This window comes from Phalacrocorax carbo, chromosome 1, assembly GCF_963921805.1.
Source record: "Phalacrocorax carbo chromosome 1, bPhaCar2.1, whole genome shotgun sequence".
Classification (NCBI taxonomy): domain Eukaryota; kingdom Metazoa; phylum Chordata; class Aves; order Suliformes; family Phalacrocoracidae; genus Phalacrocorax; species Phalacrocorax carbo.
In genome coordinates, this window is record NC_087513.1 from 119272999 (window position 1) to 119286680 (window position 13682).

Below are 13682 nucleotides of genomic sequence, written 5' to 3' on the forward strand. Positions count from 1 at the left end.
GTAGGGATGTAGAAGAATATATAGCAACAAAGGACAGGGGGTGACACTAACTAATGACAACCAACTGACTTACACAGTAATCAGAAAGCTAAATGATGGGTGGGGTAACGGATGGAGTACCAAAGGAAGGTATGATTCATGTCAACTGATGTTCTCAGATGGGGGTAGCTTAACTTAGTTACCCATACTAATACCTGGGCATCTAAGGAAAGCCACAAGACCCACAGGGGAGGAACCACCACTAAAAATAGGATGTTGTTGATTGAGTCGCCAACTGTAGATATAGGCGTGCCATTTCCAGTACCCGAGGCTGAAAATTTGGAGCACAATACCTACTTTGACCACTAGATGCCACTGAACGGCTTTAATTACAGGCCGGCACAATGAAGTTGCAAAAGTCACAATGTTTTATGGGAACAATTCAATATTTCTTTTGATGCAGCTTCAGCAGCATAAACAGCATTTCAAGTAAAGATTCCTCACGTCAGGGAGCAATAATTCCCAGCACAATGTAGATGCTACAAAACCAGAGTGTACCTGCTTCATCGGTAGTGATGGTGAGCTCATTGCTGGCCTCGCTTTTACCGATGCGATTCTTGGCGTACATGCGAATGTTGTAAGTTGAGGAGGGGTGGAGGTCAATGATAGTGGCTTGGTTTAGTTGAGGGGAAACATCTTTGGTTCTCTGAACAGAATCCCAAGAGTCTATTTAATAAGAGATGAAAATAAAAAAGACAAATAAAAGATGATGTTAACGTTGCTAACGCAAGCGTGCAGTTAAACCGCCTCACAGAGTAGGATACTGCCATTGCTGAATTAATCCAGGTAACACCTGCTGCTACAAGCAAATCGAGTGATTGCCTTCCTTGACAGCACTCCTGACTGCTCCTGGTGTGGTGCTGTGGATAATGGGATCTCGGCCCCGGGGTCACCAGCAAACCCAAGGAAATAGCTACTGCTTTGTCTTTTTTTTTGAGGGGGTGGTGAATGCGGCAAAGACTCCCCAGTTTGTGTGTGTGTATATGTGTACATATTGTTTTTTTTCCCATATCTACATTGGAACTACTGTGAAAAAGATGTGAGCTGCTGCCCCATAGAAATCCTCACTCAGAGAGAAGGTTGGTTGTGCTCCAAAAAGGGGGGAAAGGGAGTTAAGAAACAGGAATGGAGGGCTCTTAGACTAGCAGAGGTCAGGCAGAAGGTTTGATCCCAAAGTCTAGGAGCTCAGACTGTAGGTGAACAGTCAGCAAGACCTTGGAGGACTTTGCTGGCTTAGACATGGGTCTCAGCACCCTCCAGGACTGATGCTATTTCCCTGACTTGTGTTAGGTTACAGGAGCAATTTAATACAAGAGGAACACAGAACTCGCTTAGCTGTTTCCATGTATCTGTAAAAGGAGGAGCACATTGTTATTATTCATGCTTACTGTTAATCTGCCTTTTATGTTTTTAATAAATTCTCCAGACATATCACAGGAAAAAGGATGGAAATTGGCTAAACACAGTAACCCCTCCTTGTCATCCAAGCATTCAACTGCTGCAAACAAAATAATACAATCTATCTGTTTAAAGCATCTTGATGCTTTTTATGAGTTGCCATCCTTCATTCCTTTCTTACTGCAGGCGACATTCCTCCTTTAGCCTCCTCGGCATCCGATTGGAGATGTCACTGGAGGCTCTACAGGAGTGTTTTATAGTATGGGTCACCGTAGACAGGATCACAGAAAGATCATCGGAGAGGAAAGACTAGTTTAAAAATAGAAAGCTCACTCAGATACAAAATATTTGCACATACTGTGCAAATTATTTTATATGAGCTTGCTAAAAACTGCACAAGTTGTCACAATGACATCTGCAGCTTGGCTGGTTACAGGGCCTGTTTGCTTGTCCCTGTGGCTTCGTTTACCCAGAAAACATTTAGGAATCAGACATTTAAGTCCTAACCAAATTCACTAGAGTATATTTTTTCTTGGTGACTGAGTTCATCACAGCTTCCTCCGTAGGATACTTTCCAAAGCTCTAAAGGTGTTACCTGCAGGCAGCACTTCCATGATTTGCTTTCAGTTTCAGAGAATATGCAGGTGACCACATATCATTTCATATCATTTCAGCTTGCTGAAATTTCACAGAATTTCTTAAACTTTACAGAATTTTAACCAGCAGTTATTGCGTTAAACATTATACAAGCACAGAAGGAGACTCTGTTCCAGTGTACCACACAAACAGGAAAAGAATTTTTAAAAAGACCCACTTGACATGGAGAATATGTTAAATTTGACTTGATGAGGATAATAATTTCTTTTAATATAGTCTGTATATTATAAAATTGCTTAAGTTTTTACTTGGTGTTTGAAATAACAACCTCTGAGCGGCAGGCCTATGTAGTACACATTAACTGCTGAAATAAAATAAACACATTTGAAAAAGTGTTGTAACTCTTAGCAGATTAAGTAATGACACACCATGGGGAAAGAGAGATGAAAACTCACAGTCTTCTGTACTTCTAAATGTAGGTTTCCAGTGTTTATTTTTGACTAATGCATGGACTTCAGGAGTATATTTTGATCCATGTATCCCATTTTTGAAGGATAAAACAAGCTAACAAAAGCAATCCCTTCAAACTGAGTCATCCAGAGAGAAATTAATCAATTTCTTGCAAAACTGTTTCCAGTTTTGAAAAATTGAAGTGTTAATAAGAAAGAAGAAGAAAAAAGAAGTTAATTTTGTTTTCTTCTGGGAAACCCTAAAACTATTTTCTCGCACCCACATGGTAAGTAATTGAGTGAGGTATTGAGATTGACTATTGGCTCTTCTGTTTTTTATTGTTGTTGCAGAGAGCTCTAAAATCTACTTACCTAGAACGACTGAAAAAGCACAGAAAGCAAGCAGCAATGGGCTAGCAGAAAAAAAAAAGGTGTTAAAAGAAAGAGTGGAAATTTTAACGTTCTCTTTATTCCACTCATAAAATGTTACACCCAGACATTTCTCAGTGTTACATAAAATGCACGCTGCCACAATGATCCATGAGAAATTTATGATTTTATGAAAACCAGCAGCTTTCCACCCGTTCCTAAAATAAAGGCTGAAGCTTTGGGATTACTCTGCAGAGGAGAATTTGGGCCCATTTGCTCTTGGAGGCTGGTTTTGGGGAAGTGGGGGCTGCCGGCTCCCAGGCGCGGGGCGGTGCTGCCATCCGGCGGCCGCTGCCGGTACTGCACCCGCCCGCCGCGCCCCGCCGCCCGCCCCGCCGCTCCCTGGCAGCTTTGGGGGGACCCCACACCCCCACACCCCACACCCCCCGGGCTCTGCGAAGGCATCTTGCGTTCTGAAGGATGCTCAGGTCACCCGTAAGCACAAGAAAGCGCAAGGCACAGTCATCTCCTTTCAGGTCAGGACTTAGGCGGAACCGCTATTCGGTTTGCCCCTCAGCTTTCCCTAATGACTTAAAAAATAAAAAGGGTGAGAAGAGAGCCATGAAGAAGGACCCACATACCTGGTCCTATCTTCAAACCTTTTTTGTGCACCTCTGATGGCTACACACCAGTGGTTTCAGTGAAGGGCCAGGTCTGATTGCCACAGGTACATTTATGTACAGACAGGTGTTGCATCCAACTACTGAAACAGCCCGGAATGCGGAGCGCCCATATTCAGATTGCTCCTGCATGGCAACTGGGCCCTACAGCTGCCACCTACCCATGAGACAGGCAACACCATGCTCCTTATAGAGGGTAACTAATGTGGGGTTTTTTGTCTGGTGTCATGGCAGGGGTATGTAGGATACATGAGGGCAGCCCCGTATAGGGCAGTTGATGCATGATAGGCGGTCACCTGCATATTCTCTGAAACTGAAGAGTTCTGCAGTTTTCCTTCCTGAGGAACCTAGATGATGCATCCTGCTGTAAACCTGTTTCTGAGTCGCCAGAGTAAGCAACATAGGTGGAAAATTCTCACTAAAGACAACTGTGCAATTTACAGCTTTATTTGGCAGGATGTTCCCCAAGTTTACCACCTGGATTGTGAAGGTTTTACCTAGGTTTTCTTTCAACCCTTTAATATTTGGAAACCATGAGAAGTTTTCTTATTTCCCTCTTCTTTGTTCAAACTTCCCCCAACTACCCTGTGCAAGATCTTCAGTAACCATCTTCGGCGTTCCATCTTCTTGATGATTTAATGAACGACAAAAGTCGTATGCAAGAGTTCAAAAACCTGATCCTAGTTCCTCCAAACATTCAGCCTCAAATTCTAAAAAACAACGTTTCTGTTGTTTGCAGTGAGATGAAGAAAATCTGCTCTTTTTAGGACATGACATCCAGTATTTGTCTTCATATACAGGCAAAGAAATATTTTCTTCAACACCAATTCTGCCACCCACTAGTTTTTTCTCTCCTTCACTTTTTTTAACCTTTATCACTATGTTGTGTCTTGATATTTTCATCCATACTGATGGCACTTCATTTACTGTCTTGCTATTGATTTTTCATGCCATATTACAGAGACATAATTTTGCAATGCAAGTTCGCAGTGATTACCACTTAATCTTTGCTTGCATTCTGCATTACTACTTGAAAACATTGAACTAAATCTAACAAAAAGATGTTTTAGAGCTCCAAAGTCCCTTTCCACCACAGCTTCAATCAAAGGAAAGCAGCTCAATCTTCCTAGATGGGGTTATGCTGAGTTACATGATCCAGAAATACAAGTGGTGTTTTAGGGTGAGAAAGAAGCCTATTGGGCAAGAATGACTTTCAAAAACTATTCTGGACCATGTGGGTGGTTGGAAAGAAAGGAAAAGGATCAAAAAGAGAACAAAGTCCAGAAACTTTTAGGTATTCGTGTCTGTTGGAGGCATCCTTGCCTAGTCTACACCTCCAAAGCTGTGATTCCTGACCACAGCCTCAGTGGAGAATTTTCACTTGTAATCTTTCAGCTACCATACTCACCTGTACATTATCAATTTAATTTACAAAACCAATGCAAAAATGGTGACTGATGATTTGACACTCTTGAAAATATTTTGTCTGGGAATGAAAGCCTCACAACATTTTTGCCGAAGTAAAGCACAAAGGAAATGCACAATGTAGACAAATGAAGAATAGTAAAGACAGGTAGAAGAAAATTTTTTTTTAAATTGGCAAATTTTAGAATTTCATGAACAAGTGCATCTTTACATCTCAGAACTAAAGGGAGAAGACTATAAATGTACTATAAACAGTTACATGCTTTGATAAACAGCATGTAAGAAGCACACATAGAGCATTCCTATAGTGGATTGCATCCCCTTACAAATAGCGCAACAAAGTCCAACATAAAATAGTACAATTCTCTCAGTGTCTTTTTAATAATACTTGAAATATGAAAACATTGTTCCATTCCAATTTCTTTCCTAGTCCCTTCTCAAATCCTGACACGGGGCAGTGCTTAACAACGTGCTTAATTTTAAGTGTGATCTTACATCACAAACAGTTCCAATGCACCTTGAATGTTTTTAGATTTCAATAAATGGTGAATATTTTGGGGCTTAATTAATACAGGACCAGGAATACTTTCCTGACTTAGGGGGTTACATTTTCTTCTTAAAAATTCACCTCATTCATCTTATTAGGCATTTATTGATGTGACTACATGGTGACCTAGCAGAAAGGTATCTGCTCACATTGGCTTGCCAATATGTGCCACTTATCTTCCAGACTATTTGCAGTGTGTTACTGAAAACTCTGCATAGTGCTTTGGCAAACTACCACACAGCTTTCTTCATCTAGAAATTCTCATAACTACTGTCATCTCATGTTTGGAGATGACACCAAGTTGAGTGGGGAAGTAGACACTCCAGAAGGGAGATCTGGATAGGCTGGAGGAGTGGGCCAGCAAGAACCTTATGAAGTTCAACAAGGAGAAGTGTAAGGTCATGCACCTGGGAAAACATAATCCGGGAGCGCAGCACAGACTGGGATCCACCTGGCTGGAGAGCAGCTCTGTGGAAAGGGACCTGGTGGTCCTGGTGGACAGAAAGCTCAACATGAGCGAACAGTGTGCTGCTGCCACCAAGAAGGCCAACAGGATGCTGGGTTGCATCAAAAAAGGTATCACCAGCAGAGACAAAGAAGTCATCATCCCACTCTACTCAGCGCTTGTCAGGCCACACCTGGAGGACTGTGTACAGTTCTGGTCCCCGCTATACAAAAAGGATGCGGCCAGGCTGGAAGGGGTCCAGAGAAGGGCCACCAAGATGATCAAAGGACTGGGAAGCTGCCATATGAGGGTAGGCTGGGAGAGCTGGGTTTGTTCAGCCTTGAGATAAGGAGGCTCAGAGGGGATCTCATCACCATGTACCAGTACTTAAGGGGTAGCTACAAAGAAGATGGAGACTCCCTTTTTACATGGAGTCACATGGAGAGGACAAGGGGGAATGGGCACAAATTGCTCTTGGAGAGATTGTGATCAGACACTAGAGGAAAATTTTTCACAGTAAGGACAGTCAACCATTGGAATAATCTCCTCAGGGAAGTGGTTGACTCGACCACGTTGGACACTTTCAAGAGTCATCTGGACAGGGTGCTGGGCCATCTTGTCTAGACTGTGCTCTTCCTAGAAAGGTCGGACTAGATGATCCCTGAGGTCCCTTCCAACCTGTGATTCTGTGATAAGTACCCTTCTTCACTGCTAACTTTCCAGGGAAGATGCCATATACTCATATATCAGTAGAAAAATAACTTTAAAATCAGCACTACAGGAAAGATAATTTGTAAAGGCAAGTACTTTTTCTATAGGAAAAAAAAAATCCAGAGAAATGATAAGAACAGGGTCCAAGAATCAGCTAGGAAAACCATCATCCCACCTATCGTCTAGAATGGCTTGTTTTACAACAACATTTGTTCCCCTTATTTGTAGGTTTCTCTGGTAAAAGGGAGAAAAAGCAATTGTTAAACTTAACCTCCTTACCTCAAAAAAAAAAAAAAAAGATAACAAATGAAGATAAATCTTACTGTGGAAGATTAAATAAACCACAGTAAAAATTTCCATCAGGCAGTTTCAATTTATGAATTATCTTTTACGATACAAATTCAGTGATGAATGACTAGTGATGGAAGTTACTTCATAGGGAGACTATTTCTTACCCGACTTGTTCTTGCACTCGATATCGTAGCCAGTGATTGGGCTGTTTCCATCAAATCCCATGGTCCATCTGAGGGCAATACTGCGTGCTCTCACCTCTCGGATTTCTATTTCAGGAGGGTCGGGGGGCTCTGAGTAAACACACACACACGGTTTTAGTCAGAAGAAAGCCTGTACTCTTAAAAAGCTAACATTAATGAGTGTGGCACTGGCATAGCTTACTGATGGTAAGCTCTCATGGCATTTTCTCCGGTCACTCATTAGTACCCTGAGCCAGTTAATCACCTGCTGAAGAATACTTAACAGAGGGAGGAAAAGTCACTTTTCAAGTAGGAGTCACTGATGTAATTTTGAATACTGACTTCTCTTTAACCTTCTTATATTTAACATAGAGTTACATTTCCTTAAAAGCACTCCAGATCGGACTACTCATGCTAGAAAATATTTTTGCCTTGAACACCATGTTTCACTGATACTTCTACAGTTTTTACACAAAAGGTGATGGTATGAATGTGAATACTCAAACGTGCTAAATTTGGTGTGGGGACGGAGTAAAATTGCTATGTCTGAATATGTTTAAAATTCTTCATTTAATAACAGAATAATTTGATAACAGTATAAAATTACACTAAACCTCTTTCTGCCTCTAGAGTTAAGGATGTAAACAAATAGCATTTATACCCATTCTAATGCCCCTTTAAATTGTCATGGCAGTTTAAATGAGTGGTGGTGTAACTGAGAACCTGTCTCCAAACTCCACCTGAATTTTTCGACAGGTCTGCCTTAGGCATTCCGTGAAATCTGCTGTTACTTGAAATCAAGAGTGGGGAGAAATAAATTTGCAAGTCCTCCTGGAAATTTGTTGTGTGAATGCTCAAAGGCATACAAGCACAGGAACGAGCATTACACAGAAATAAGCAGTGGCCAGTGGCTGAGTCCTGCCCATGCTCTGCGTCTTGAATATTGTCACCTCAGCCACTCCAGGACTTGCTGCTGTCTGCCTGAGTGAAACCCTGCGGGAGGGGAACCCCAGCCCCAGGCAACATAGGTTCCTAGAGTTTGCATTGTGCAAACTGATTACAATTTATTTTGGCTGATTAAACTTGAAAGATTTTGTTTAAAGATCCACAGTAGGTTTAACATTTCTCTAGAGGTAAAGTCAGATCATTTTTTCTTTATTTCAGACTTAGGTTTTAAGCACATTTGTTCTTTAAAACAAATGCAACCCTCTCCCCCCAAAAAGCAGCCCCCTCATATCCACTGTCCCTGCTGAAGATGATAGCTTTAAGTCTCTTTAGTAGATTGTCAGCTAGTGTATTTAAGAAAAATTCTCCGTATTAATTTGTACAGATCTAGAAAGACTTGAGCATATCCTTTATTTTGATTTAATCTGTGATGCTGGAAAATGAAAGACTGAGCGTCTTAATGCATCTCCTCTTTTCTTTGACCATGAGGAATACATTTAATTAGGAATCAGAACCTCCCTCCCCCAACAGATTTCTGAGGATGGCATACACTTACTGTACTACAATAGCTGTGATTTTTTCCTTATGTTGTCCTCTTCCTACCTTGCACAGTGAGCTGAATTATTCCACGATCCTCCCCATAAGAATTGATGGCATGGCAGGAAAAGAAGCCAGAATCTTCACGCACAGTTGGCAAAATCTATAGGTGGTTTGAAAAGATGTGATTGATTGAACAGCATGCAGAGAAAATAAACCAACAGCTTTTCTGTATGGTGCAAGAAAAATTGTACAAACTGTTTTACTTGACAGTAAATAGATACTGCATATTATAGACGTACATACATACACGTAGTAAAGCATCCAAAATACTGAGACTTATCAAAACTACCAACACCTGGTCTGAGGAAGCAGGCTATCAGCTCTACACGTGTAGTCAAAAGTTGGAGCACCACCTATTCCTGTAGCTTCTCATTAGGAGTCTTGTTTCCAGTTACTTATAAGTTTGCCAAGAATTTAACAGTTGGCTGAAATTTTCCATACAAAATGGTGCTTCCTGCTGCCTTGAATTTTTCCAGTTATTTCTGAAAATAACTCAAGTGGCTGAAGTCTGTGTGGAGGAAATAAAGGTTCAAACACTGGTGGTGAACCCTGTAGTATTCAGCATGGTGCCTCATAATCAAATTTTGGGTGGTCTTTCTTTTGAATTTGTTAATTAATAACATAGAAAGTTATACATAATCTTTACATACATGATCATAATGATATTTTTCTACAGGACCACTGCTTCATTCAACATACATACAATAGGGAGAGGATTTTTTCAAATGAGCAGATATTCCAAATACCATTTTCTTCTCATTCTTCAGTGTGCTGCTCCACACTTTATTTACTGCACACAGTTTAAACTGTGCCCTGAAGACAGACTTATTCATTTTCTCATAGCCTTTTCTGCGGTATTCACCTATGCAATACCCATTTCAGAAACATGAGTGAATTTATTTTCATAAACCCTGACATCGTGAAGAGTATTACCACCATTTCGTATGGGGAATTAAGAAACCAGACATATGATAATGTTTGTGGCTGCTTGACAAGTTGCCACGCATTAGCTGAGCCATGGTAACTCCACCTGCTCTTTATTCCTCAGCAAGGCCAAGGTGATATGAGCACAACTCTCATTCACCACTGGTTAAGATAAATTGATTAATTTCCCACTCACTACAAGGATATTGGAGAGTTATCATCTGAGATGTGGTAACTTGTCAAGCTGTGTTAAGTTGCATGTGCAGCTGAGCTTTAAGATAGGAAAACAAAATTTTTCAGAGCCCAATTTGATACATCTAGGGCCTTCTTTTCCCCCCTCAGAGTCCTTAGCAATAAATAGCATTTCATGTGTTCATAACAGCTTCCATTGAGTTAAGCTGCAGTTATGAGGGTTTAGTACTTCTGCAAATCAGACCCCAAGGGCTCAAGGCAAGTACCTAGAAAACAAAGAACACACAATTATTGGCCACCTGTGAAAAGTTTGGTTTCAATGATCAGCCTTGCATCACACAGTGTCTTTCATTACTCAACCCTAAATCAACTCCAGAGAAAATCCAAGTCATGCCTGACTGAGGCAGGGGTCCTGCAGAAAAAATAAAAGCTGAGTATACAACTAAAGATCGCATCATCATGCACGCATGCAAAAGCACTGAGTTAAAAGCTTCAGAGACAACCTTCATCCTGACATTTTCTTATTTTGGGGCATTTTCTCTCTCAGAAGTCAAAGGTTTTGTATGTAACATACATATGGATGTAGAATGCCACTACTGTACACAACTGCTTCAGAAGAGAATTCTCCAAGCAGGTCTCCAGCCTTCCAAAAAGAAATATTGTTGTGCATCCAGGCATTATCTCATTAAAGTCAATAAGATGAATGAGGGCAGGGAGGTCTAGGGGTCTATCCTATAATTAAATATTATTCATAACACAAATATACTACTATGAACAAAATCACACATAGAACTTATTCTTCTTCATAGAAATCTATGAAAAGGCTCCCTCACAGAGAGCAAAACCAGATTTCTACTGAATATCATCCAACATGATTTTTGGCTAGTAAAGAAATAGGTATACCTTAAAAGTTACACTAGAATATAGACAATCACCAGAGAGCTAGAGAACTATTTCTGTGAGTCTAGTAAAAATGTTTTTAAGGATGTGACTGAAAAATGGAAAATCAGGATTTTTGACAGAGAATCTATATGATTTTTTAAAAAAATTATTTTATATTTCTTAAAGGCACATGTAAAAATATAAAGGAATGGACTGATAAGTTGCTCATGTTGATAAATTTTAAATTTGAGTATCCTGGTATACCGAGGGCAACGTTATAACCCTACCCATTGTAGTTGACACCAGAACAGCAGGCATTTCCTGTTCTTCCATGGCATCTTGGGGAAACTTAAGTGCCCAAAACAGCAGTGCCACTCATGTAGCCCCTCAGTCTAACCCAGGTCAGCCACTTAGGAGTTAATGGAGTCCCACATACAGATTTGCCAAGCAAGCTGAGATGCATGGTTCCAAAACCACCAGACAGCTGCCTGTCACAGAAGCAGAAGTGAAGATGCAGACCATGACTGTTTGCTAGGTGGCTTGATGACTTCTGCTACCATGTACAATAAGTGCCAAATACTACTGGCAGCAGTAGATATACTAATAATCTGTCTACATGTTCCTTTTCCTTCCATCTCGAGTTGAATCTGATGATTAACCTGACTTTATAAAATGGTCCTACAAGCACCACAAAGTGAAAGGGAGGAAGAAAAAGTAATTTTAAAAGGCAGCATTTTTATCTCAAAACAGTTTAATGATTTTGGTGAAGGTAAGCCTGACACACATCAGAGCTAGGGGTCAGATATTCACCCTGTGCTTATCAGCACTGTAGTCAAAACTGAGCTGTGCTGCCTGAGGAAGGGCAGGCTAAGGCATGAGCTATGTTGCTGCTGAGACAGAAAGGAAGAGGGGGGAGGTGAGCCAGGCTCACTCTCTTGCTGCCTCTGGAGCATGGGAAGATGGAAAGTAATTTTTCTGGGGGGTGGGGATGCAGAGGTTTCTTTTACCTCCTCTTGCTGCCAGCTCTCCAGGGCTGCACCATGGGTGGACTGAGTGGTAGGGCTCTGACCTTGTGGGCCAGATGTAGCTAGCTGTGCACCCCTATCAAAGCCAAACCAAGCAGCACTCTCACACATAAATGAGTTGTGGGTCACTTTGTTTTCTTACCTGCAGAGTAGAGATCACTTCATCTCCAACTTCCTTGGTGGAAACAAGGTAACGGGACATTTCAGGGTTAATGATTCGGTCTTCTTTTTCCCAGCGGACTATGATGGGTTTCTCTCCGTGTGCTGTGCAGCTCATCTCCTTCTTTTGACCTTGCGTTGCCAAGGTGGTATTTGGATAAGAAGTTATCATAGCTGGAACTAAAACCAGACAAAACAAAAAAAGATCATTCTTCAGTGAGCTGACTATTCTGATGATGTAGTGTTGGCCCTTCAATCTGGGTCTCATTCAGCTTCTCCATATTTGACCAGAGGGCCAAAAATCTGAGAAATTATTTTACTTTCATTCCTGTTTTAGAGAATATTCTTAAAATTGAAGATGGGCCTCAAAGGGAACTTAGCAGAGAGGAGCTGGGACTGGACAGGGGACCTGTAGAGACAAGAAGATGTGAATACAAAGGAAGCTTAGCTCCATTTGTTTTGCTGCTCCCAGGACAACTTGTAACATAATTAAAATATTCACAGTACATAAAGATACTGTAAGTAATAAGCATTCAGACATGGGGCCATTAAAAACTGATAAAATTTCTTATTCCTTCTGATGAGCTACTGTTTTGTTTGCTGACACATGTAGGCGCTACCATTTTGTGTGATAGTTATGACCTATCAAAATGAGGGCTCAATTAAACCAGGAGCTGTAAAAAAATCAAAAGAAAAGCTCTGCACCAAAGAGCTTACAGTCCATGTATGTGCCAAGTGCATAGTTAAACAGTACTGAACTGAAATAATCAAACTAATAATAAACCTAGCTAGATTTGAGTTTTTATTGTATTCAGAAGGTATTTGCAGACAGTTTGGACATAATTGTCAACTTCATTAATCATTGAGGACTTTAAAAAATTTTAATGTTGAAAAAAGTACTCTTTTGCTAGGCTTAAACCCCAAGTATTTTCACACTTCAGAACAAAACTTTTCTGGAAATAGGAAGAAAAAATCCTCGGAGTCTTTTACTGCAAACCCCTCAAAACATGTCATTTTTTGAAACAGGATAGTCTCTTAGGTGCCCTCAGTAGCCTGTCCTTTCCTTCCCATATGATCTGTCTACCAATGAATAGCATCTGGGCATTTGTGAGTAGGAAGAATCAAAGCTGATGAGCCTGTCTTTCAGTTCTGGCCCTTTCTCTGTTTGGAAGAATCTGGAAACCCGTGGACAGCACACAAAACTGCTATTTTCTGAGTGAATCTGTCCACTCCTTTCAAAGCATATGAGGTGGCAGTAAAGAGTCCCTTCTCTAAGCTCCTGCACTCCAGGGCTGCCTCCTGTAATAGCTCCACTCTCCTTGTTCTTATGCATGAACATTTGCCTCTTCTTACCAGAACAACTCACTCATTCCATTTGAACTTCTCTAGGTCTCTATTTTAAGAAGATGACATTGGCACAGGATCTGATTTGAGGCCTTCCTGGTCTTTCCTCCTGCATAAATTGCATCTATTGTTACTGGACAGCAAAAAGAAAAAAAAATATCTTTATTTAAATGAATTACTATAATTGCTATTCTGAAATGTTAATGCTTTGTGACATGACCTTTTCACATGCCAGAGCTGTTGATGTTTGGATATGACAATATGTCAGGATGCAACCCTTTCTGTTCAAAGGCATCCTGAACCAAATCAAACCAATTTGAAAATTAACAAGGCTGTGGAGCTGTGTGTTAAAGTTATGAATGAGATCTAATTACAGGAAGAACTCTTAGAAAGGTCTTGTGTGAAGCATGAGGGTCTTTAGGCACTGATACGCATTAGCGATGAAGTATGTCTTGTTTAACTGTTTGGATATTAGGTA

At 40.7% G+C, this 13682-nt stretch overlaps 1 protein-coding gene across 3 annotated transcripts in view; it reads right to left on the reverse strand.

The window, feature by feature from the left end:
* DSCAM (DS cell adhesion molecule) overlaps nt 1-13682 on the reverse strand; it is a 394607-nt gene that overhangs the window by 103264 nt on the left and 277661 nt on the right. For 2 of the 3 annotated variants that reach the window (XM_064472090.1, XM_064472093.1), the window contains 4 exons: nt 11844-12040; nt 8682-8778; nt 7116-7244; nt 538-705 (listed from right to left, as the gene is read on the reverse strand). In XM_064472090.1, coding sequence (XP_064328160.1) covers nt 538-705; nt 7116-7244; nt 8682-8778; nt 11844-12040 — 591 coding nt within the window. Of the gene's footprint in view, nt 1-537; nt 706-6639; nt 7245-8681; nt 8779-11843; nt 12041-13682 lie in introns of those variants that run through there. The other variant, XM_064472101.1, reaches the window with a different exon arrangement.